The sequence below is a fragment of the Nothobranchius furzeri genome, chromosome 1 (genome assembly GCF_043380555.1).
Source record: "Nothobranchius furzeri strain GRZ-AD chromosome 1, NfurGRZ-RIMD1, whole genome shotgun sequence".
NCBI classification, from domain to species: Eukaryota; Metazoa; Chordata; class Actinopteri; order Cyprinodontiformes; family Nothobranchiidae; genus Nothobranchius; species Nothobranchius furzeri.
The window spans coordinates 94417462-94444946 of NC_091741.1; the positions used below are offsets into that span (position 1 = coordinate 94417462).

The 27485-nt window shown below is 42.0% G+C and overlaps 1 protein-coding gene across 1 annotated transcript in view; it reads left to right on the forward strand.

Moving 5' to 3' along the window:
- spock1 (SPARC (osteonectin), cwcv and kazal like domains proteoglycan 1) overlaps positions 1-27485 on the forward strand; it is a 202576-nt gene that overhangs the window by 120447 nt on the left and 54644 nt on the right. The window contains exons 6-8 of the mRNA XM_054739040.2: positions 2318-2398; positions 20208-20322; positions 27131-27263. Of these exons, the coding sequence (XP_054595015.2) occupies positions 2318-2398; positions 20208-20322; positions 27131-27263 (329 nt within the window). The remainder of the gene's footprint in view (positions 1-2317; positions 2399-20207; positions 20323-27130; positions 27264-27485) is intronic.

Here is a 27485-nt window from a genome sequence, read left to right on the forward strand (position 1 = left end):
TGTGTGTGTGTGTGTGTGTGTGTGTGTGTGTGTGTGTGTGTGTGTGTGTGTGTGTGTGTGTGTGTGTGTGTGTGTTAAATTTAATTTAGTGTTAATGTGGTAGAGTATTTTTATGCTTCTACTGTAAATTGTCAGTAAACTTGAGCTGGCTGATGAGTCTTCAGGTGACCTATTACAAGTTTTTATTTTTTATTTTTTTCACACAATAGGTTATATTTTGATTTAAAAGCTAAAAATGTGTCATTGTGATACAGCAGATATTCTTAATTTGCACAACATATCCTATGAATGTTTTTCCAATATGAAATGTAATATATTCTTGCACAAAAGTCTATTTGGCTCATCACCTAAAATCGATTTACTTCTTTATTTCTGTGTTAGATTTCTTAGTTTGCCACTTTGTCTTGAAATAACTTAATTATTGTTACACCCTAGTGTTCATTTTCACATTGTTGCAAAACCACTGTTTGAAAATATAGTATACTTATGGGAACCAGTTGCACTCATATGTATATACCCAGATAAAGTTACACAGGACCACTTGATGATTTCCACAAGTTTGCTGTAATAATGTGGAACACAACAAGAGCATGAACAACAGATAAAGGTAGAGAAGATGTTTTACAGCCCAGTTTATTTGAAAAAGGAGACACAACACAAGATATTGATAGAAATAAAAAGCCTTTTTCTTATTACACGTGTCATTCAAGTATAACTGTTGCAATGTTGGCAAAGAGAGGAAGTGATTTAAGATTGGCAGATGTGTGATACGGATCAGGTTTCCGGTACGGATCGGGTAGCAACAACCAACCCAAAGCAGAAGCTTGCTAATTTACCTTATGAATAGGTGTAGCTTGGATTATCCGGTGTATGCATGAATAAAACCACAGTGAACACTAAAGTTACTGTGACCTGGAAATGATTCTGCTGGCTAAAATGTCAGGAAGCATTGAACTGAGGGTCACTGTCTAATGTAGATGTAAAGCCGGGCGTACACTGTGTGACTTTTACTTTTTTGAGCCGATTTTCCAGTCGTGCGAGAATCCACGAGATCGGGGCGAGTTTTGCGCTGAGCGTCATGTAGTATACAGGCGGTTACGAGAGGCGATTAACACCACGTGACCAGCTACCGATCAGCAATCGTGAGCTCGCACGGACTTCTGGAGTGTTTGAAATGTTGCTCCATCCTCGTGATGAAGCGGCGCAGCGAGCGGCTGCGACCCAAAAAGTATCAGAACCGCTCACGGCGCATGCGCAAACATGTATCAACTCCGCTCACCCGCTATTTCCCTAATAACACACGTTGTTCGTTTTTATTTCTAAATGTTTTTTACACGCAATGACAAAGATTGTCAAGAAAGCGTGTTTGTCGTGTTCATGTCAAATTAAACTGATCACAAAACACAGATTTACTTTATTTCGTTTTCCTCATCCAACCCCCATAAATCCCTGTGTGTCCTCCTGCAGCACTCCCGAAGGACAACAGGCAAAACAAGACCAAAAGTCTGACGTGTTGTGTAAAAACTGCTATTTTTAGCATATTTTGTAGATCCAGTGTGTTGCTACCAGACGTACAGTGTGAGCACATGACTCGTGAGATCTGCTCTGCGAGGAAGTCGTACAGTTTGAGCTGAAGCTGAGTGCTACGAGTGAAAAAGTCGCACAGTGTCCGCCCAGCTTAAAAGTCTAGTGATCCCTGTCTTAGAGTTGCATAAAGTCTACACACACACACACACACACACACACACACACACACACACACACACACACACACACACACACACACACACACACACACACACACACACACACACACACACACACACACACACACACACTCAGTGGGTGATAAAGATATGCAGAAAAGAACTGGTTTGGCTAATTTACTGAATCAGAATCGTTACCAAGTTTTTACAAACATGGGATTTGTCTTGGTTACTTTAGCCAGTGTTAGCATGCAGAATTAGATTGTTGTACCTTTTATATTTCTTACTGACAGACAAATGTAAAAGAAACCCAAGTTTCTTCGCACGACTCGGAATAAATCTCATAACAAGCCCTCTCAAAACTACTGATTCCATCCTTTTATAAATGATTTTATTCAACATTACCTTTCCAGCAAACGGGAACAGAGAACAGACAAATGCATCTAATAAAAGGCTCAGGTCGAGACTCAAAGCTCAGACGGTTGCCTGTGGGTCTCAGAGCCTCTGGACATAGAGCACCAGCTCAACCTGTTGAGCTATGGGGAACCACTTAAAAATTGAAATTTGCACAATTAATTCTGCTTAATTGTGTGTCTGTTGATTTCATTCAGAGCGAGTGGCTGAAGCTGGCAGATATAAAGACCCTGGAATTAAATCTCACGCAGTTTCTGCAAAGAAGACAGGACAGACTGGTGAGTTTGATCAATGTTTTACGCATTGCCTGGACGTTATTTAATATTTTTGGTATTTGCACAGATAATAAGTGGTGGACAATTAATATAGATTACAAGGGAATGTTTGTACTGTAGAATAATAAATGTTTTTTTCTGATCCTATCTTTTCCCAAAACAGATCATAATGGTGTTTGTTTATCTGACCGGGCTACAGACGCCGGTTATTATCAGTGTCGTGGTGTTTTAGAACGATGTGACTCTCCTCTTTATTCAAGTTTAATGAGTTTATTAATATTTTATAAAGCTGCCAGGTGGGAGAGAATTCCACACAAAGCAACTCACGTAGTCTGAATAACTAAATAAATGTTAATAACTCTGAGCCAGCACAAAACTCTGGCTCATTAGTGGTCACGTTGGAGCCGTTCACGGTAACTAAGCTACTGAGGACATTTCATTTCTCATGCTGATAACACGATCTCATGAATGTTTAAAGACCAAATGCGGGCTGGGAGAATTCATCAGGAGCCAAGGAAGCATCTGGATTATCAATAGTTGAGAAGTGGCAGGTTTTCTGCACATGTGCATCTCACATCCACTCTGTCCGCTAGTGATAGGAGCTATTTAACAATCACACTTTTGTTTAAAATCAAGTGCAACGAAAAGAAAATGCAAAGACAAGCTTCTGGTTTATTGTGTAGCTCATCAATAATTCATTTAGAAGGAACAAAATTGGCCTTTTTGCTAACAAAGTTAGCTTCAGTGGAAATCTATTTGGTCTGTTTTCAAAGGCTTTGTGTAGTTTGGGATTAGTTCTGAAGCTGAAGTAGCATTCACCTTTGCAAGATGCGGTTTTGCTCATAATGCTTCTGTGTGTAGAATATTAAAGCTAATTGTGCTAATGTGGCAGCGAGGAGAGGAGATGATCTCCTCTGTTCATGTGTGAGATTAAACAAAACATAAAATACATTTACTTTTATAATCAAAAAGATGGAAAATGCAAATGATTTCTGCAGGATGGAAAACATCTCGTGTTTATTCAGTTTTTGCTTGTAGTTTGATGCTTTAATTCTAATTCAGCTTCATGTTATTGATAAAAACATTTCAGTTATTCTTTAGTCTTTTCTGTAAATCGTTTAGTGGGAATAAAGTTCTGCTTACGGGTCTACACCTTCTGAAAAAATTAATTATAGCAGGTATAATTATGTTTTTTTTTCAAGCAATGTCAAAAATAAAGGAGAAACAGACTGAGGTGCATTACACACACACACACACACACACACACACACACACAGATGCTTCCGTTTAGGAGTAATAAATTCCCCACACTGTAAAAGAAACACGTAATTATCGCTGGCGCTGAAGGGTGAGACAAAAGGTCAGATCAGTGAGCCAAAGACTTGTGCTGTTGGTGAAGCTTCTGGTCTTTTACGGTGACGCGCCTGAAACCGACTGAAGGTTAGAGCGACACAGACCCGTCGGCTGGCAGCAGCAGACGCATCTTGGTGTTTGGCTAACTTTTAATAAATAGAGACCACTTGACATTGTACAAATGTATAAAGAGTTACAGACTTTAATGAGTGGGAACACTTTCACATCCATTAGAGTTAACTACCATTCACTTCTGACCCTGTTACTAAAAATGAAACACATTGTGCTCTCTACTCTTCTTTTACAAAAAAAATTGGTAATTCTGCATCTTTTTTCACAACATTTCAGTATTTAATTAAATACAGACAGACATTTTGAAAATATGACTTGTCAAACTTACTCCCACTGCATTTCAGACGAAAGTTTCAGGACACACAAAAAAGTCCAGCAAGGGCGTCTAGCTGCAGGACCGGAACTCCATCAGGGCAGAGCTCAGAAACGACCAGAGGCAGGTGTGAGTGCTTCTGCGTGCAAAGTGAGGGGAAGACTTTGTGAGGAGGGCCTGGTGTTGGTTTGTGGCAAGCTGATTTTCTGCAAAAGGTCCAGCTATTGGACTGCTGAGGACTGGGATGGAGACATTTTCTCTAATGAGTCTTTCTTCTGATCGTTTGTGGCATCCAGACAAATGTTCAAAGAAAAAGTTTGAGCTCTACCATCAGTTCTGTGTCACGTCAACACAGAAGCAACCAGAGCTCAGTCATGTGAGAGGTTGTTTCTCAGCCAGACGAGTGGATTTCATAAAGGTTTAGCCTCAGAACACAGCCATGAAACAACAATGGTTCCCAAACCAGAGTAACGTGTGGTGAGGTTCATGACTTCTCAGGAGTCAGACTTACAGATATCCATCCATTTCATAATTTTCATTTGCTTATCCGGGGTCAGGTTTTGGGGGCGGCAGCCGAGCAGAGGGGCCCAGACTTCCCTCTTCCTAGCCACTTGGGCCAGCTCCTCCATGGGAATCCCAAGACATTCATTGGCCAGCTGAGAGACATAGTCCCTCCAGCGTGTCCTGGGTCATTGGGCATGCCCAGAAAACCTCACCAGGGAGGTGTCCAGGAGGCATATGATCTCAAAATAGAAGATTGTGTTTTAATTTTGACCTTGAATGAAACCTAAATACGGTCATTAAAAGAAACGTGGTCATCCTTGAAGCCGGAAACGTTGTTATGGTGCGTTGCCATGGTGATGTTCCATCCACTCCGCTGCCTTGCAGTCCCGAAGCCGCAGGTCTCCGATGGCGTCATCTGGGCTGTTAGCTTCGTAAGTAACGTTGCTTACGTGATCGTCTGTGAGGCCGGGAACAGGTTCTCAGCACCAGAACTTAATTTGAGCCTGTCTTATTTTGAAAGGACGCGTTTCGATAACTGTCTGCTAGGATCCGGCAACTCAATTGTTAAGCTAACTTTTTAACTAACAAGCCTTTAGTTTAGCGTCACTGCTCGAAGTACAAAACAACAAAATCAAAGGCAGAAGTGGCCGAATGCTATTTACAACTTCCTTGGATTACCTTTTTAAAACATTAGCTGTGCTGCAGCAGCGGGATTCGGAGCAGTTCCGGTTCGGTTCCATGTGTCATCTGCCTCCGAAAAAGTCCCTGCTGTGCAGAAGCAAAACAGAACCTCAGTGTGTGTGTGTGTGTGTGTGTGTGTGTGTGTGTGTGTGTGTGTGTGTGTGTGTGTGTGTGTGTGTGTGTGTGTGTGTGTGTGTGTGTGTGTGTGTGTGTGTGTGTGTGTGCTTTTACATAGATTAGAATGTATATAATTGATTACAAATATTGTTTAGATTAGATGTTAAATATTTATTAATAAAATGTTTATCACATCATCAGAGGAAAGAAAGCAACAGTGGAATCAAAACAGCAACTGCGAGGAGACAAAGGTACAGCTTGATGCAAAGCTTAGCTACGAAGCTAACGATAGTTGTTGTCGTTTGAAAGCGGGTTTCCTTAATATATGTGCCAACGCTGTTGTGCTCCATGCAAGTTTCAGCCCCAGCTCTGTCAACACAGCCATGATAAAAAGGGACTTGGGCAACCGATCACATCTTTTAGAATGCTACGCCCCTTTGTATAATCCGTGCATGTGCAGAGGCATGTAAACTAGTATATACTTATGACGTGCGAGGGGTTAGGAGTGAGCACCACCTCACCCCTGCTACATGGACCTCAAGTGATAAACCATCCACCCTGCTCAATGATCACCTTTCCTGGAGGGATCACCCGATAGGACAGTGGGATGGCTAATCAGGTTTACACTATTCAACAAAACACTAAGCAAAATTTATTTAATATTTGGGCAAATCTCGCTTTAAAATTTCATTCATTATCTTGGCAGATCTCTCTTCTTTTAGACTTGATGATTGTGTATGATCTCACTTTTGTGTTTTATGAAGTCCATGCCCCTGACATCTACTGTAGAAGAAGAAAGTATCATTTCTATAGCGCCTCTCAAAATAAAAATAAGCGCCTCGTGATTTTTGATTTTGATGATGATTTTTACAGCGCCGAGACCGGCGCTGTAAAAATCATCTTCTAACATCTCCTGTTCTGACTGAAAATCCAGTTTAAATAAATCCTTCAATTTAGATCCATAATCTTCTATTTTGTCAGAGCAAATTTTAAAGATGTCGGTTTCACATCCCCACCCTGTGCAAGAGACTGATGCATGCACCTGAGCCTATGGAGTTCAGCTCTGTCCCTATCTGTGAGTCAGGGTACTGCCTGCATGGATGTCAGTTAGCCTAGCACCAACACAGGTTGAGTTTAAATCATTTGTACTATTTATCCCTCACACAAACTGGTGCTGTAGCTGCATTAGACATTTCAGGCTTGTTTTGTGTTTGTTTTTTCTTGTGCATGCTCTTCCTACACAAGCCAGTTGTATTTTCTGCTTTCGCCAGTCTCTCTGTGTTCTCCATAATGATGACTGAAACTTTAAACACACTCGAGGCAGCACAGGCTACCTTTGTTCAAAACCGTGACAATTACCAACTCCGACCTGAAATGAATGTCCTCCGCTCGGCTTGTTGGCCTTAAATGTATCTGTGCTTCTTTCGCTTTGAAGCCGCCTTCAAAGACTGCTTGATTATTTGCTGACATGGTGTCCTATTAAAATATCCGTGCTTCCAGCAAAGCTCTACGAAGCATCCTCTTTCAGGAATTCTCCCAAAAAAGTGTGAGTCTGGATCTGCCACTGTTGCTGTTGCTGCTGCTGCTGCTGCATAACGGCGATGTGTGAGTGATGAATAGTCAGCATGTACGCGATAGTCAATAGTGTCTCCCTGCAGATATTTTTCTCTCCTGTAAGCTACTGTGGTTTTCTTCTCTGACAGTCGGGATGAAACTGGTTGTTTATCTTCTCCATTCCTCACTTACATCCACAATGATATGGTTTGTTGATGGTTTCAATAATTAATTTTCTGCATGGTGAATCGGCTCCATCACTGCATCCTCCCAGAGGCGCTGTCTGTTCTTTCATCCCTCCGTCATTCCTCTATGACATCCTACACCTCACAGCCACTCTCAGGCCAAACAGTTCAGACCCTGAGGAACATTCACAAAGCAGCGAGCGAAGAAGATTTTAATCTCTTCCTGATGTGTTTGTACTTCTATCTCCTTGTTTCCTCCGTAGCACCCCCAGGTAAAAGAAAAGCCCACCTTTTAATTAGCTCATCAAAGCCTGGAACCAAAGCTCGTTTTTCTAATAACAGGTCAGAATGTGTCCTTCAGGAAACAGTTGCTGAAGCCATTGTTTATTTAATTTCCAGACTTGTTGCTATCAGAAAAGAAGCATTGGGATAGCAAAAGATGGCGTGCGACAGGGCTGTGTGGGCGAGACCGGTGCATACGTACACCCCTGCACACACACATTTCTAAAACGCCCCGTTGACCCGTGTCCCGCTCAGCAGCAATTAATTTGAGGTCAGTATCTATTTTCTGACAGAGCTTGTTGGTTATTTGGCCTTGCGGGCTATCTTTATTATCCAATCACTGCAAGTCATCCTGGCGTGTGTCCAGAATTAGAGGACACACAGGGACCGTCTTATCCTCCGTGCTGTACTGGCGTATTTTCTAGCTACTTTGTCTTGTCTCTGAGAGAACACAGGAGGTGGAAAAGGGTCAGACAGGAAAAGACTAATTTACCGCCTCCTGTAATTGCTTAAAGAAATTATAGCTTTGAGTTTAATGTGTTTTTCTCCTTTGAACACATTTTCAAAGTTTGTAGAAATGAAATTTGTCGGTAAAATGGGCTCTTTTTTTTTGCTCTGCTTCTCCTCATCCAGGCTGTTTAAAGATGCAGAGAGGGGGAAACTAGCATGTTTGAACTTTGAACTTAAATAATTAATGAATGATAAATTACCTACAGTTGTAAAGTGCCTTTTGGAGTCAGAGGACTCCAACGTGCTTTACTACAGTGTATCATTCATCTATTCACACATTGGTGGTGATGAGCTACAAAGTAGCCACAGCTGCCCTGGGATGCACTGACAGAGGTGAGGCTGCCGAGCACTGACGCCACCAGTCCCTCCGACCACCACCAGCAGGCAACGTGGGTTAAGTGTCTTGCCCAAGGACACAACAGCAGTAATCTATGCCAGAAGCCGGGATCGATCCTGCAACCCTCTGATTACTGGACAGCCCGCTCTAACTCCTGAGCTACTGCTGCTACAAACAAAACTTTTAAAACAACAATGTTTTTGCATCACTTATTTAAAATTCTGATGTTTATTTTTATTATTTATTGTTGAATGAATGTGCATCATGTCCACAGTCATTCTCAATAATAGGGGTGTAAGGGATAAGATTAAAGGTCTAATTCACAATTTTTTTCAACAAATCTGCCTCGGTTGCTAGTATGACTGAAGGCCTTATGAGTCATTTCTTGTGGAAAAAAAGCTCTAGCACTTTTGTTTTAGGGAGTAGAGGTTTGCCGAAGGAGTAGGGGTGGGGGTTGGAAAAAGACAGGATTTGGAGCCTTACTCATTAGTGTTCATCATATGCAAATGTATCACCTCTGATTGGCTAACGGCAATGCAGTTCTTCCATTGCCTTTGTTCGATCTTTTTTCTTGGCGAAAAATTGCAACTTTCATGTGATAGCACAAGACTTATACCCAGTGTTGGGAGTAACGCAGTTTAAGTATAACAGCGTTACTAACGGCGTTCTTTTTTAGGTAACGGAATAATGTAATTAATTACTTTTCTCACTGTTGCAACGCCATTACCATTACTGGGGACGGAAGGTTGTGCGTTACTATGTGCTTGTCGAACTTTGAGCAGCAGTGTGAGGCTTTCTGACCGCCACACTTCAGCTGCAGCCGGGGAGAGAGAGGTGTCGGTAACGCACTTACAAACACGATGATGATTGGCCGGGTGGGCGGAGACCCTCACTGTCTCAGTCTCAGCATGCTGTAGACACAACAGAGCAGTGATGGTAATAACGCCATTTAAAATAACCATGTTAATAAAAAAAAATTTATTTCTGTAACGAGCAAACTAATTAATTACGTCTTCTTTTAACAAAACGACCGTTTCTGTTACTGATAAGGAAATGTGTGCGTTAAGCAGCGCGGTGTGTTGAAGCTGTCATCAGCTGATCAGGAGCTAAAGAGGTAGATGTTTTCATCCAAGCGCATCATGGCCCGTGAAGAACGAGGAAGACGTGATGAATATCTACGGCTGCAGACCCGCAGATTTGCTGCTGCAGCAGCAAATCTGCGGGTCTGCAGCTGTGCCCTTCTTAGCGTGACAGCGGGACGTCCCGAAGGTCCGCTCACCTGTTCACCGCTCAGACGTCCTGATCTTCTACCTTCCTAGATCATCCAGCTGTAACCTGTTTCTGATCATGTCTTTAGTCCCGCTGTAACACTGATGCATCAGTCTCAGACGGCATGGAGCTCAGGTGTTATTAGAACTACCTGTGTGTGTTCACCACCCAGCTTCAGCTCTTCTGTGGTTGGGTCTGACCCAAGTTAGTAAATGTAAGTCCTCCATCAGGCTTGTGCCTCTTCTAGTGTCTTCTTAAAGGATTTATTTAACCGTTACTAGATTACCAGCAACAGAAATGCTGCTAAAAACACACAATTATGTGAAGCTGGAAAAATTAAAATGATGTGCAAAATTACATCCATTTCTGTAATTTAACTAGACTGAGAGACCATTTAAAGGCTCAGGAACCTTTACAGGTGTTTCTATTTGCAATTTTAAATTTTAGCTGATTGGGGCCTTGTTAAATATCACACGGGGGGGGGGGGGGGTGTCAGATTTACTTGTTTCAAGAAGCACAAGGTTGTGCAACGTTGATGTGTTGTCTCCACAAATAACACAAGTCTGGAGGAGTGCTGTGTGGTGAGTTGCTAGTACTAACTGTTAGTCTCCATTAGTTGAGACGTTCTCTGCTGTTTTCTGGACGCTAAACCAACAACAGACTTCCCCGCTGTGAGTCAAGATTCCCATCAAGTGCGTATAGATGTAGTCTGGACTCTGTACGGTTTCCACAAAGACCAAAATTCATTAAACCAATAAGAACATTCACACCGGCTGTGGTGCCTTGGGGGTATAGATGCAGAGCTCCCGAAAGTTTATGCATGGAGTCTTTTTATCCCAGATGCTGCATGCAGATTGTCAGGAAGTTGAAGAAATGACATGAGCCAGACAGGAAGTGAAAAGTGGTCCAGCGAGGTGTATCCGGTAAAATAAAACCTGTGTCACATAATGTATGCCAGCTTTTGTTTTATTATTAATGACAAGAAATTTATTTCACATTGTTTGATAGTTTGCTTTGATTTTACAGGTATGTATTCAAACATATTATGCCAAATTTCTAGTTGTTTGGTTCTCTTGGAGGAGCAGATATCCAGAGACGTTCAGCACATGAACCACAGCCAAAGTGGATGGCAGTCAGTCCAGAAGCTGATTCTGGATCACATCTCTTCTGCACTCGATGTGAGTGAGCCATTAGTCAGATGCCTGAACCTGCTCAGTGGAGTCCTTTTCATGTAGTTCTTCTCTGAGCTCCTCGCCTGATCTCTATGCTGGGCCTGCCACCCCACAGAGGAAGCTCATTTCAACCGTTTATATCTGGGATCGCCTTCTTTTGGTCACAAACCAAATCCCATGACCGTGTGTGAGGGTCAGAATGCAGATAGGACTGTAAATCAAGATCTTTGCCTCTTGGCTCAGCTACGTTTCCACCATAATGTCCTGTCATCTGACACCAAGCCTCCACTGGCAGACTCGCTCCCAACCAGCAAAGAGCTTGTACCTTATTCAGTTAAGAACCATGACCTTGTGCTCATGTTTTGCAATTTTTTTTAATGTTTCCCTACATCTCATGTTTGTATTTATTTTGTTAATTTTGGGTCTGATTTTATGAACGTTTTCATTCAGAATCTTGTAGACCACTGAATGCACTGGCCGTTGTTTGTTTCAGCTAGTGTTGCCTGCTTTCATTTGGTGTGAACGTTCATGATGCTACAAATGAAATTATAATGGCTTTGGCTGTAATAAAAAACACTTGGTGACACAAATAATACTACAAGCTTCTGAAAACACTAAATGAAGATTCAACAAGACTCAAACACTGGACTCAAAGGACGTTAGATATAAAATCAAGTCCTTTATTCCAAGCCACAACAGTACTCTGAGTCCAAAACACAAGGTAAACATACGTCCAACAAACACAAGCATGGTCAGAAACCTAGACCTTCGATAAAAGCTGAGACATAGAGCACAAGGAGCAAGTCACGGGGTATTAACACATACAGTACATGTGTAGTTTTCTTTTCTTTGTTTGTTTTTTTGTTCTTTTTTATGATATGGAGCAGTTTTTAATGAAGGGACACATGTAAAAAATGGTCTCTTTGGGTGTGGTCACCTTTTCACAAGGCTGTAAACTTTTATTCTCAATAGGTGACATAGATTTAATCTGTGTATCAAAGCAAATTTAGCTGCTGTTATGTTTTTGAGGAGTGTATGGAGATATGTATTATACCAGCCACATTCCAGATATGTGACCCTACTGTCTTGTGTTCTTTCTGTACTTGACTCTGTGGTAGAGTATGGCTGAACGGATAATACAAACATTACACATTTACTAAAACTACCGTGTATAAAAGTCTGCTGGTAAAAGCTCTACATAATGCTACTGATTCATCTGTAGGTGAGCTTCAGCAGGGTGACTTTGATCTTCTTGTTCAGTCGGCTGAATCTTCTCTTTCACTCTAACATCGGCATTGCATTTGATGTCGGGAACAAATGTATTTCTTTTTATGTTTTTGCTGTGTTCTCTGAGCATGAGCTACCAACCAAGACGTATATTGATCCCTCCACACAGCATATAAAAGCCGATCTGAGCAGATGGTAGCTGGGTTGTTTCTGGGTTTACAGCAACAGTGGAGCGCTCAAAGGAAATGTTAATACAGCAGTGAAAGGTGCAGCAGACGTGTGGTGTCAAAGTCAACGCAATCAGAACGTCAGATTGCAAATAATCCGGCTTTAATAATTCTCTAATTGCAAAAGGCAGGTAAAACACATCTTGCCTTGTCACTATTTGTTTTTGCTTGCTGCAGAGGAGGTTTAAGGTCATTTGTTGTGATCCACTGGAGTCTAGTTCCCTTGCCAACCTCAGCTGTTACTCTGCCCACTCCTCCATCTGTCTCACTGCTACAGACAGGAGTTTGCTCCCACAGGGTCACCACTTATCCTTACATAGGCCCAAGGACACTGGCTAGACACCACTAGTGGCATATGAATGAAACTGTTTCCATCCTTTATAAAATGTAGCTGCAGCCTTATGAAGATCTAAAAAGAAACACAGCACTCATAATCACCTGGGGGTGGTGCTGGTGCATGAAGGCTACCCATTATCTGCCCCATTGGAACAGCTCAGGCTTGAAAACCATAGATCCTCTGTTCATACTCACAGTTTGTTCCTGTTTTTATCAGATTGATGTTTTTAAATACCTTTATCAATTTCATTACTCAGTGTGGCACAGGTTGGCATGGTTCAGTCTGACTTTACAAAGACTCAGCTATGTATACAGGACCTGAAACACTGATCGCTCCTTCAAGGCCGGATTATGACTGGGCATGAAAGAGCCCAAAGCTTGCCAGGCCACCCCAGAAAATTATTGTTTATTAAGTAAATGCAACAATGAACCCTCAAATCTTAAAGGGATGCTTCACTCCTAGTAAAAATTAATGCCTGTAAGTTGTTCTCGGGGGGGGATCACCGGGGCACCATTTTCAGGAACTAGAAGTGAGCCACATCACAGGTGAGCTTCAGACGGCAGGTTTCCCTGATATTTGGACATAATAATAATAATAATAATAATAATAATAATAATAATGCATTTTATTTAAAAGCGCCTTTCAAGACACCCAAGGTCACTTGACAGGAAAAATACATTCAGTAAAATGCTTTAAAACAACAATAAAACACAATGAAGAAAAGAACATTAAAAAAAATTCAAATAAAATCAGAGGTCATAGGCAGTTTTGAACAGGTGTGTCTTGAGTCTGGATTTGAAAAGGGTGAAACTGTCAATATTTCTGATGTCTGGGGTGAGTGAATTCCAGAGATGGGGAGCAGAGCGGCTGAAAGCTCTGCTCCCCATGGTAGTGAGACAAGCAGAAGGAACAGCAAGATGGAGGGAGGAAGATGATCTGAGGGAACGGGACGGGGTGGTAGTACTTATAAGGTCTGAAATATGGAGGGGAGAGGTTGTGGATGGCTTTGAAGGTATGGAGGAGGATCTTGAAGGTGGATGTGAATTTAACTGGAAGCCAGTGAAGCAGCTGGAGAACCGGGGTGATGTGGTGAAAGGAAGGTGCTCTGGTGGAGACGGGAGGCGACAAGACTGTGGACAAGAATGGCAGCAGCGTGAGGTAGGGCTGGGCGATATGACGATTTTAGACCGTTTTACGATCTACACATCTGACGGTCTGTCATTTTTGAGAGACCTTTTTATCACGATTCACAGCTCTGCTGTTGAAATTCTGCCTCTGAATGAAAAGGGAACTTACCTCTGGCGAATGACACACCTTTGTTTGACCCTTAACCAATCAGAGTGAGTCATAGTAATATATTAGTGCCCCGCTTGTTTTCACCTGTGTGTGAACAAACATGGCTTCGGCCGCGGCTGAGAGCGACAACGAGGTTTTCGTTCCGAAGAGGAACGCCTCGTCCATTATATGGAACTGGTTTGGTTTTTCGCCAGATGACAAAGAGCAGCGAAACATCATTTGCAAAGTTTGTAAGGAGAGCGTCAAGGCAAGTGATGGCCACACCACAAACGTGTTTAATCACTTGAAAAGAAGGCATCCCAAACAATACAATAAGAGCCAGATGGCAGCTAAAGCTAAAAAGCCTGCGGCTACAGCGGCTAGTGCTTCTTCCAGGCAGCAAACGCTAACAGAAACGCTGACAAAACTCACTCCTTACGACAGAGACAGCAGACGATGGAACAGCGTGACAGATGCTGTGACGTACCACTTGGTTAAAGATTTTTGTCTCGTGCGAACAGTAGGAGCGGGATTTAAGAACATGATAAAAACATTGGATCCGTGCTACGAGTTTTCCAGCCGCAAGTATTTTTCGAACACAGCCATTCCACGCATGTACGCTGAATGCAAAGTGAGCATTGCAGAAAATATTCAGAATGTGAAGTTTTTTGCTACCACAAGCGATCTCTGGTCCAGCCGCACATCAGAGCCGTATTTGAGCTTAACTACCCACTACATGAGCAATTGGGAGCTACATAGTATTTTGAACAAGTTAATGTTTGCACAATACGTTTGCAATTGACAGTGTTGGGAGTAATGCGGTACAGAAGTAATTAATTGCTGTAATACATTGCTTTTTGTTGTAATGTGGTAATGTAAGGCATTACAGGGAAAAAAATTGGTAATATTTACTTGGTACAATTGTCAGTAACGCAGTAATTACAATGCATTTTAAACCCAGAATCAAGATGCGTTTCTTAAAAATTCAAATTGCGGGAAACCCAAAGAAAGATCCAGTATCTGCATATATTACGTCATTTATGGACTCAGCTTTGCGGGCAGAGAGGACGTAGCGGTACCGGCTCAAATACTCCAGCGGCGTCCTGCACGCGGCCGCTGTAACATCCACAAAATCGCTCCACTAAAACAAAATAATTCACCTGCGATCGTTCATATCAGCGCATGTTCTCTGGTATTCTGTACTTTTCTGACGTGTTTTGCCTCAGCTGAGTTAATCTGGGCGCAGGTGATTTTAACTCATTGCTGCTGGAGCGCTGCGCATGTGAAGATCCCTTTGGCTGATCGTTAGAAAGTAGGAAGTCTAGGAAACAGTTTTTTCTGGAAGACGGAGAAAACATGCAGCATGCAGGACGGTTAGAGAAAGAAAGGGCCGGAAATAATTCAAATAAAATCAAGAAAACAAAACAAAGTGTTTGAAAAGAAAAAAGTAGGTTGATTTATCCCCAATACACATTTTTACCAGTGAAAAGCAATAATATATAAGCATTTAATATTTATACATGTGATAGAATCAGATCACCCCAGAAGTCAGTCCCACATCCAGGGCCGTATCAAGGCATTTGGAGACCAAGGCAAATATAGGCTTGGAGCCCCCACCACCTCACTCCCTGCTCAGTTAATATAAGATGGCAGCGTTGTTTCATTTATTTCATAAACAATCCTTCTAAAGAACTGTTTTTAACAGCAATCCTAGCTCAGACACCACATCACCTTCCACCGGATGTGTCATGAGTTCACCAGGCATCCGATTACCAAACTCGTACTGAAGTTGTTTTGTTGAAAGTAACTTAAGAGTAATGCAAAAGTAGTGAAATTCCTTACATTTTAAAATCAGTAATATTGTAATGTAATGAATTACTTTAAAATGAGGGTAACAAGTAATAAATAATGTATTACAGTTTTGAAGTAACTTGCCCAACACTGGCAATTGACATGTTTGCACTTTAAATATGTTTACGATTTTAATTTACGTTAAGTTGAAAAACGAGAAAAACTGATTTTTGTAATTGCTTCTCTCAAGGCTTTTATCATCTCTGGTGTGAGTTTAAAATATAAGTACGTTAGCACTGTGTTGATTATCCCTAATACGAATAAATGTTTATTTATTCAATGTTTCTCTTCTTTAATACGCAATTGAAGTTATGCTATTCATGGATAAAAAATCGTGATAAAATCGAAATCGTGACAAAATATTGGAAAAATCGTGACATTCTATTTTTGCCATATCGCCCAGCCCTAGTGTGAGGGGTAAGGGAGGGGCGGAGACGGTTTATGGATCGAAGATGGAAATAGACTGACCAAATTATGTTATTGATGTGAGCATGAAAAGAAAGTGAGCTGTCGAGGATGACACCCAGATTCTTAACCTGAGGGGAGGGGGTGACTGTGGCACTGTCAATAGTTAAAGAAAAGCTGTCAGATTTGGAGATGGTGGATTTGGTACCAACAAGAAGTTCAATTTTATTGCCGTTGAGTTTGAGGAAATTAGAGTTGAACCAAGATTTGATTTCTGAGAGGTAGAGGGTAAGGGAGGAGGGTGGGAGAGTGGAGATAGGTTTACTGGAAATTTAGAACTGGGTGTCATCCGCGAAGCAGTGAACCAGGATACTAAATTTGCGGAAGATATTGCCTAGAGGGAGGAGATAGATTATGAAGAGGATAGGCCCCAGGACAGAGCCCTGGGGCACGCCTGACTTGACTGGGGAGGGTTTTGAGGAGAAGGATTTTAAGGATTTTAACTGGATGAACTGAGTGCGGTCGGTAAGGTAAGAGTGAAACCAGCGGAGCGGGGTGTGAGTGATACCTAAGGAAGAGAGTCTATTGAGGAGGATGGGATGCGAAATGGTGTCGAATGCCACACTCAGATCGAGGAGAATGAGAATGGAAATAAACCCAGAATCAGCAGCAATGAGTAGGTCGTTGGTGATTTTAATCAGAGCTGTTTCTGTGCTACGGTGGGGATGGAAGCCAGACTGACATCTCACCTCGGACTGGATAATAGCAACACAACTCTACCACTGACAGGCATTGTGGATCTCCACAAATAACACAAGCCTGGAGGAGCTTCAGCTGTGTGGTGGAGTTGCTAATGCTAATGGTTAGCTTCTAATAGATGAGATGTTCTCTGCTGTTTCCTGGATGCTAAACCATCAATAGCCTTCCCCGTTGTGCATCAAGATGGGTGAGTCCATGAATGTTAGGTGACGGTGTGACGTAGATCTGTCAGGATTTTCTAATCCTAGAGTTTCACCGTTTATTTTTATCAGAAGCTAATGCAGGACATAGGTGTAGGAGACTATTTTCATCTTCAGCCTGCATAAAAAATTCAGAATGACTGATTATAATCAGAAATAGTCATCAAAAAATGGGTTTTCAGTTAACCACACCTTTAAATTAATTGTGTGTGCAGGGCAGTGTGTGTCTGCGGGGTGGGTCATGGTGAGCAGTGAGAATGATGGGGGTTAAAAGTCAAGCATGACATGGTTAAACATGAATGGTGATATCTTTTATCTATTTGAGCAATATAATATTAACTGTAGCTGATTAAATTGTTTATATATGTAAATCCATAGTTATATAGATTTTTACTTGACATTAGGGGTTAAACCACCTGTGCGTGGTGACTGATGTACATCAATCTGAATGAGGGGACAGTTGTACTCCAGATCAGAAAGATGAGAGGAGAAAGAAAGCAGATGAGTGGCTGGTTTAAAGGAAAGAGAAAGAGGTGACGAGCATGTGCTGCAGTGCTCCTGCATTACAATTGATTGGCTGCTTTAACCACCAGTGCTGCTCACTCAGGCTTTAAATAGATGGATAAAACCCTCCTTTACTCTTCTTTCTTATTCACTTCTCATCCTTTTCTCCTCCAGGCCCTACTCTCTTTATTTGTTTCTGTCTCTTTCTCTTCTGCATTCATTTACTTTCTGCTTTCCTCCTTTTTTGTTGATTTTTTTCACCATCTCTTTCTCTTTTGCTCATTTTTCTTCCTCACTCTGCATGTCTTACTTTCTCCTCATTTTATTGTTCTTTCTCCCTATTTTTCTTCATTTTCTACAAATACACCCAAGCACGCTGCACATATTTAAGAGTCATTTCTTCTTTTGTACATTTTCATTCGGAGTCCGACTTTCAATAAACATTTTTATGTCTCAAGCAAAAAAAAATAAAATCTTCCGGCTTTGTGACGAACTTCCTTTTCCTGTAGAGTAGAAAATGACAAACACAACAAAGGACTGAAAATGCTTTAAATAACTAGTTAGAGCAGATAAACAGTATCCATCCATCCATCCATTGTCTGAACCCGCTTTGTCCATGCGGGGTCGTGTGTGTGTGTGTGTGTGTGTGTGTGTGTGTGTGTGTGTGTGTGTGTGTGTGTGTGTGTGTGTGCTAGCTATCTCCAGTGGTCAACGGGCAAGTAGGCGGGGTACACCCTGGACAGAGAGCCAGTCCATCGCAGGGCGACACACACAGACACACAGGACAAACAATCAAGCACACACACACTCAACTAAGGACAATTTAGACAGCCCAATTAACCTAACATCATGTTTTTGGACGGTGGGAGGAAGCCGGAGTACCCGGAGAGAACCCACGCATGCACAGGGAGAACATGCAAACTCCATGCAGAAAGACCCCAGGCCAGGAGGCGAACCAGGACCTTCTTGCTACAAGGCAACAGCTCTAACCACTGCGCCACTGCACAACCCAGATAAACAGTATCTAAATCTCAACTTCTTATGAAACAAAAGAAGAAATGCATCAAAGACCTTCCACGGGACCTGAGCGATGCATCATCCTAGAGTTGATTATCTCCCACATGACAAGTCTTTGGCTATTATTCCTTTGAGAATCATTTTGTCACAGAAAAGCAGAATTTTTTTCCAGTCAAACTGTGTTATCGTTCACACTTTTAATAAACGAAAGAGAAAAAATGTGTCTTTACAGCAAACTGCCATCAAAAGTGTCTGCAGATAAAACTGAGAGTCATCATGACGGTGTGTTTATCTGAGCGTGTAACTTATTTCCATTTTGAGACTAGAGGTCACACAGTAATCCTGAAATGCCCTCCAACCCTCCTTTAACCAGATACAATCCTCCTTTTTGCTCCTACAATCTGTCTGCTCTGACGTTCTTCAGGTTCTCTTCAGCTCTCTTTTCCTGTCGGCTGTAATGCTATTTCTCAGCTAAGTGAAATGAGATGGGTTTTCCTCCGGTACAGATAGATGGAGGTGAGGACAGGCCCCAGTCAGCTGGAGACTCGAGCGGACTGCACATCAGACCCATCTAGTCCATGCTTCCAGGAGCTAAACAATTTCACAGAGTGTAAAAAAACATGAAAGTGTTGCTCATTTCTGACCAATGTTTTATCAAACTAGCAGGCCGAAGAACACTGGCCCTTCTAGCCGTATGTTACAGATGTTGGGATTAATCTGTCAGACTAAATAGCAGCCAGAAAACGTTCAGTCAGTGTGCGCCTCTGGCTAACTCAGCTTTAATAAAACAGTACGTAAACAGCAGCGTGGTGTGTGATCAGGTTGGAAACTAGTCTATGTTCACATCAGACAGCATGTGGCTCAAACACATCCCATCAGACCCCTAATGAAGGCAAAGCTTAGAACGTTTCATGATGTTAGCGGCCACATGCTAATGACTTCTCATATCGCCAGTCTTTGATCTATAAACGATGTGCTCAGCCCTAATTATTTTGGCATTGGCCATTATTTTAGTTTGTTCATCACGTGGCTCGAAACTTGATTTGCATTTGATCTCATTTTAGCAGCTTTGTGTTTTTGGCTGGTTTTGATTGGTACCTGGAACCAGAACTGACAGAATCACCCTGACCATGGACTCCAGTTCACTTATGCTGAAAACTCTTGGTTTTTTCCACCCCTTTTACCCATTTTCTTCTTAATTCATTCAAATTAAAGTTACTTAGTGCTGTTAACCTAGTGTGAAATCATGCAATGCTCAGAGTCAATGAGTTGCTTTGATTTACTTCTTTATGTTGTCGTTTTGAACAGCAGCAAGTTGTACTCGACTGCTCTGGCTTTCATGTCACTCTAGAGATTGATTTGCAAGAGGATGAGGTTAACGCTCTGAACGAACAGTCCTCATTAAGCAGCTCACAACTCAGAAAGATGAGCATTTACTTCATACCTTTTACCATTCTTCTTCTCCTCCATCTTTCTCTCCAACTCATTATTTTTCTGCCTGCTTCAGTTAGTGAGAAGGTTAGAGTCTGCCGGCTGTGAAAACCAAGAGAACAGCTTGATGTTTCGCTGCATCAACTCCCAGCATCAGCACCATGATGTGCTGACTCCACTAGCGTACTTGCAGCTCCGAGATGAAGTTTGTTCCTTCTGTCTCAATTTAGGCCCAGATGCCACCAAGGACCCGTGTCTAAGGGTTCGCTGTCCTCCTCACAAGGTGTGTGTTAGCCACGACTTCCAGACTGCCATCTGCACCAATCACAAGCAACCACCCCACAGGTAAGTCATGTGACGTTCATTTTGTCAGACTCTTTTGAGGATACTAGGGAAAAGTTGAAAGACAGGCTTGTGTGACAGCTCTCTCCAAGAGATATAACATCAACGTCGCAAAGCAAACGGAGTCAGTGGTACAGTCATGTTGCTGTTAGCCAATCAGAGAGAACATGTTAGAATATCAGGAAATATTATTGAAGACACCGACATCCTTCCATTTTCTTCCCTCTCTTCTCTGACTAACTTATATTCACTGGAGCAGGAGCACCAGAGCTTTTTTTGCCACAGAGATCAACTCACAAGGCGTTCGCTAGAGACCAATGCAAATATGTTGGAAAAACGAGTGAACTTGTCTTTAAAGCAAGGACTTGTGGACATGTTGAACCGGCTATCTAGCGCCGCAAAGTCAATGGTTGCTTTAAAACAATATTTCCTGACATTTTGACGCGTCCTCTCTGATTGGCTAACAGCAACATGACTGTACCACTGACTCTGTTTGCTTTGCAACGTTGATGTTATATCTCTTGGAGAGAGCTGTCACACAAGCTTGTCTTTCAACATTTCCCTTTTCCCTTTAAAATGAACTAAAACAAGTCGAAATGTGGTACCAGATGTGTGTTCGCTCTCTGTTGACAAACACAAAAGTTCCTTCTCCATCATCCCTGCTGAAAAAAACAGCATGGACCAGCATATGTTGCCTTTTGGTGCTGGTATGCTGGTCCAGCATGGGATGCTGGTGATGGGATGCTAGATCAGCATGACTTAGGCTCCCTGTGCAGTTTTAGCTTGCTTTTAGCACCCCCTAGTGTCGGTGATTCAAACCAAAAGCGATTGTGCATTCCTCTTTTCAACACCTTCTTCTAAAACCTGAAATGTCTCCCCAGCCTTCATTAGTTTCTACAAAAGTGATTAGTCACTAAATCAAACAGATCAGCTGTGTTTGCGGTCTAGAACATGCAGGAAATATGTTGGAGATAGACTCCAGCACCAACAAGGCAAGTCCAGCAGGTACCAGACCGGTACTCTGAAGGTGCAAGTGTGACATTCCGGCCACAGAGGGGTCTGAGTGACATTTCATTAAATGGTAAATTGTAAATGGCTTGTATTTGATCTAGCACCTTCTAGAGTCCTAGAGCCCCCCAAGGCACTTTACAACACAATCAGTCATTCACTCATTCACACACACATTCACACCCTGGTGGTGATGAGCTACATTGTAGCCACAGCTGCCCTGGGGCGCGCTGACAGAGGTGAGTCTGCCGTACACAGGAGCCACCGGTCCCTCTGACCACCACCAGCAGGAAGGTGGGTTAAGTGTCTTGCCGAAGGACACAATGACAGCGACAGACTGAGAGGGGCTCGAACCTGCAACCTTCTGATTACAGGGCGAGCACTTAACTCCTTGACCACCGTTGCCCCTTGTGTCCATGTAAAAGGTCATTTTAGCACAACTGGCTCAAGAAAATGATTTAAAAATATGAAAACATTGCATAGTATGGCTTTAATATCAGATCTTCTGAGTTCAGCCCGTGTCAGTAAAGGATACCGTTGTCTTTCCAAACATGGAGGGTTGATTCCCATTGTAGAGTTCATATGTACACATTTATAGTTACTGTTGAACTTCAAGCCCTTACAACAACATGAGATGGTTCACTTCTGTTTTATTTTATTCAGTTAGCAGTCCCTTTGATTGTGTTTATCAGGTCCTTCTGAGCTTCTGGTTCACAGTTTGAGCTTTCTTCTAAGCTCCTCGTGATTTTTATCTTGAGAGGCGCTATAGAAATGATATTTTCTTCTTCTTCTTCTTGGTTAATCGAGGACTCCTAGTGATGATAAAACTCTTTAACTGTGTGTGTATTATGAAAGTATTCTTTAAAGGTGCCCAAAGTAGACTGATTCATCATAGGAAGCACGGCTCCTGTAACTTATCAATGTGTGTGGAGCCCTTTCAAAGTTAGATACCGGTATTCAAATCAATAACACACAGGACTCATTTGGGGCGACGGTGGCACAGGAGTTAAGTGCTCGCCCCGTAATCGGAAGGTTGCAGGTTCGAGCCCCGCTCAGTCTGTCGCTGTCTTTGTGTCCTTGGGCAAGACACTTAACCCATGTTGCCTGCTGGTGGTGGTCGGAGGGACTGGTGGTGCCTGTGCTCGTCAGCCTCGCCTCTGTCAGTGCGCCCCAGGGCAGCTGTGGCTACATTGCAGCTCATCCCCACCAGTGTGTGAATGTGTGTGTGAATGGGTGAATGACTGATTGTGTTGTAAAGCGCCTTGGGGGGTTCCAGGACTCTAGAAGGCGCTATATCAAATACAGGCCATTTACCATTTTTTAGGTATTGTGTCCTCCATCATTGCCAGTGATGTCACCTACAAATGAGGTAACCTCACTCACTGGTAGCTGAGTGTTGCACAATCACAGCGTTCATCTGGAAGTGTGAAATCAAACACGTAGGTCCACATAACTCACTCCATAGTGGGCCTAACAGTCCTTATAACCCCCAGAGAGCCCTGGAAATGCATCTTGTTTCTGGGCCTCCTCAGTGTTTCCAACATCAAATCAAACCTGTTTACCTCCCTCAAGACCAGAAGGTCAACAGCAAACAGTGTTTTCATCCAGGCTGGTGCCTTTTGTCCCAGATTTACCACATGTCGTTGCTCATACCTATTTTTGTAGATGGAAGCGTGGGATGTTATATTTAAATCTAATTATTTTTATGGTCCGGTGCCATATGTGCACATATATTCATATAAAACCCAATTAGTTGTGATGCTCCAACAGGTCCAGGTATTTTTTTAATTACTGACCAACTTTTCTGGTCTTTTAGATTCCCCATGCTACTTTTCTTAGTTTTAATGGCTTCAGTTTGAACAAACAAAAACCATCCTGTATTAAAATATACATTTTTTAAGGTTTATGTACAGTTCAAAAACATCTCAGCAGCTTCAGAAACAGATACTGAAGCTTGATGAATAAAGTTTATGTCAGAGCTTCAAAATTGTCTTTAGTGTATTAGTAATGCACATACAAGTTACCTGAGGCCCTGTCCACACGTAGCCGGGGATCTGCCAAAACGTAGATATTTTTCTACGTTTTGGCCTGTCATCCACACAAAAACTGAGTTTTTCACACGAAAACGGATCTTTTTAAAAACTCCGGCCAAAGTGAAGATCTGCGTTTTCTCCGTTTTTGGTGTCTGCGTGTGGACAGACAAAACCGGAGTTTTAAGGTCCGCAACGTCACTTTCCACGACAAAAAAATGCTGACATCACGTGTGCGACCTGTGTTTACACTAGCCAACAGCATGGATGCCCTCAGAGCTGCGCTCGCTTTAATTGTCCAAGCGCTTTTTGCTTGTTTGTTTTTGCAAGCGGAATTACTGCTCCTTGCGGAAGACCACAGACGAAGGACGAGGTTAAGAACGGGAGAAGTACTGCCACCTACAGGTCTGGCATGTCCTTAACAACGTATTTATCCGGGTACGTGTGGACAGTTTTTTTTTAACGAGGTGGTGTGGATGCAAGTTTTTGGAGGGGCGGATATTCGTTTTTAATAAAACCCGGCTATGTGTGGACTAGGCCTTAGATGTACTGCATTAGGTCTAACTTCCCATTAGGACTAACACAGCCTCCTCTCAAGAAGAAGAAAGAAAAGATGCTGCAGAAAATGTCTTTAATAGATTTTCTCTCCTTGTAATTGTGATGTTTTTAAACTTGAGAAAACTTTTTTTCTTCTTCTTTTCTCTAAAATGTGAACCTGAATATCCTAAACACCTGGAGGGTGGATTAATTGAATTACACCCCGCAGAAGCATGAAAAATAATAACATTTTGTATTTTGACTTGGAGGTTTTTGGTTCTTCATACCAATTAATTTCAATCATGCTGTCTGGTTGCTCTGCCACCTCTCAATTTGTTTGTGTTTTCAAGCATTGCCAGCTTTTTTAAAAGGTTTCTTAATTTTTCAGTTCAAGAAGTATTTCCCCAAAAAGACATTTAATTTTTTTTCTCCTTTCTTTGTTTGTCTGGGTTATAATTGATTTCCTCCAGTCATTAGCTCCCAAGAGTCTCAGTTTTAATCCTTCTATTTTTGTTGCATTAATTACAAGTCCGATTTGCTGCTTAATACGTTAGATTATTCACATGGAATTTGTATTTTCCCAAAAGCATTGTTTGCTTGATGTATACATGTAACTTTATCTCTATAAGCTAAATTTGCTGTAGTAATTAGCATAGCACACACACACTCTGTCCTCCCAGCAGACAAATCCCATCTTAGCTTCTCTCTGCAGAAACAAATACATGGCATGTTCTCTCTGGTGTGGAAAGGCTGTTTATTTAGATCTCACTCGCTGCTTGAAGGCACATGTTACAAGTACTATTATCATTTTTAAGTTCATTACAAAATAAATTTTGTTTTCTGCCAAGCAGCTGACAACACAGCCATCCCCAGACTCCACACATTGTGTGATGATGTGCACCTGAAGGCCTGGCTAGCTGCTTTAGTAAAAAGGTGTCATTCAGAACCCCTTACTAAGGTTCTGAGTGTTAATTCTGTGCACCTACGTCCTGCTGTGAGGGATTGAAGTACCCTCAAATCAGAAGGCGAACCATGAAGACGACCAGCAGGGTGCTTGAGTAAAATACGAGTAAAGAATATCAGTTTCTAGTGTTTGTTTGAGTGAACAAGTCTATTGATCACCCGTCTGTGCATGCATGGCTGCCATAGACCGCTCACAGATTTTCTTTAATTTGCAGAAAATTCAAAGAAGAAACTAATTACCGAGTCATCCTCACCTGCTCGCTTCAACCCAGCTAATGTTCACTTTCCACCATTTGTTGTCATCTCGTTCATTTCTGTGTAAAGAGTGGGTTTGGCTCTAATTCCATCTCTGCCTGATGGATCAGGCAGCAGGGTGTTCGGTGAGAGCACTTAGACAGAAAATTGCTGCAAAGATTTGGATCAAACGTAATTATAGTGGATGTTGAAGAGGCCTCCTTGGACCAATCAGAAGCTGCTTCATTTGACCTCAAATGGCAGAAATGCGTTCAGCTCTGAGGTGAACTGAAAATGTTTGAAAGCTTTTACTGTCTGTAGAATTATAGTTTCCACCTTTACATGTAAATATATGTCATAAACCGTATAGATGCTGTAATGCTTGTGGCCTCTAGTGCTGTCATACCCCATCATTTCATGAGGGCAACATTGTTATTCTCTTGTGAAAGTATTTGGTTTTTTAATGCTATTCCTGCTGTGGACGGACTTACATATGTTAGTGAAATATCTCATGAACAGCTGAACGGACTTTAATGAACTTTGACTCAAACTCGGCCAACAAGATTCTGGCATTGTTTGCGAAAGTTTTTAGTCACAAAACTGGTGTTTCCAGCTGGACATTTTTTTAACCACGCAGGACAACGTCCTCGTGTGCTTCAGATTTGTATTTATTTAAAGAGCAAGTCCCCCCTATCAGAGTCTTTCTGCACTCCCACTTCCTGTTTGGAAAATGCAACAAATGCTATTGCCTGGCAGACCAAGAGGGCAGAGCCACTAACAAACAAACACACACACACACACACACACACACACACACACACACACACACACAGGCTCACAACAACATTGTGACATCATAATGTACCAGCTAACGTAATAGTGTACCTCTAAGCTAACAGTGATTGACAGATTTAAATTCAAATGTAATGCAGATTTTTTACCTGAAGAGGGTGCAACACTGACAGTTTTAGACAGAATATTTAAATTTTTAACTAAGATGCATTAAAGTGACAAATTATTGACTACACGTGTCTACAGCATGATTAGACACTTGTTTATTTATCAGCAAAAACTGTGAATTTGGGGGTGACTTGCTCTTTAACCCTCCCACTGTCTTTATGGGTGACCCCGCGAGGAAAGTTGACCATTGAGCAGGGGTTGATGGTTTATCCCTTGAGGTCCATGTGGAAGGGGTGAGGTGGTGCTCACTCCTCACCCCTGCCACATGGACCCATGGAATAAACCATCAACCCCTGCTCAATGGTCAACTTTCCTTGCAGGGTCACACCCATTAGGACAGTGGGAGGGTTATCAGTGGGTATTGTAGTGACCTCTGACCTTTACATATTATGCATATTGTTATTGAGTCAATAATATGTTGACATCATTTGAAAAAAGAACCACTGATGTGATTTTCTGCAAAATTCAGAAAATGAGGATTAGACAGTCCCTCTGCTTAGGAAACAAACATTATTAGAGATCATCAACAACAGTATTGTGATGACCCAATAAGGCTTTTTGTGTTTGAGGTTGTAGCCTAATGTCACTGTTCCTTTTACCGTCACGTTGGCCGGTTGAATGGTAAAAATGAAACTGGTGCAGGTTTATCTCAGCTGTTGGACAACTCTAGTAAACCGCTGCTAGGGCCAAATGAAAGGATCTTGAGTTAACATATGTTCGTCATGCAGCAGCTTAAAGCTTCCGGTGCACAGCACACCATGTGCAGATCTGCTAAAAGGCTCAGAAGAAGCGCTGCTGCAGGCAGCTGCTGCAGGCAGCTGCTGCAGATGAATCTGATTCAATATTGGATAAAACGTACGTGTCACGAAGTCAGAGCTAATTATCAGCAAACGGTCTTTGTGATTTTCAGGAGGTTTATATTTTGGCAAGTTCAGAGAAGAGGCATAATGTCCGACGATTTAAAGTTTTTTGTAATGTCCTACGTGTTTATGCAAGCACTGATTCTGGTGTAAAAACTGAGATTTTTTCTTTTGAGGAATGCAACATCTCTGATTATTTTCTGCTTTTCTCCTTTCTAGTGTGAAAGCCAGGAAAGGCAGCGTAAACCACAAGCATAGGGTTGAAGCAGGGGCTCATGGGAAATGTAGGCAGTGCTCGGCACTTCAGTCGGTTCCTGTATGTGGCTCTGATGGACACACCTATTCCTCCAAGGTGAGTTTTCCATTTGTCTTCTCTTGTTACAGTCATCACTGTTTTTAACATGGCAACAATAAAATCTAAACAGAGCTGCTAATATGTGTCATTTAGAAAGTTTATTAGTAGTATTTTTTCATTCCCTGCTTATTTCTTTTTTTTTAACACTCACTAATGTTTCTGTGCCTCTATTAATCTTTGTTTCTTGCTGCATTATTTCCCGTGTCGTACTCAACAGAG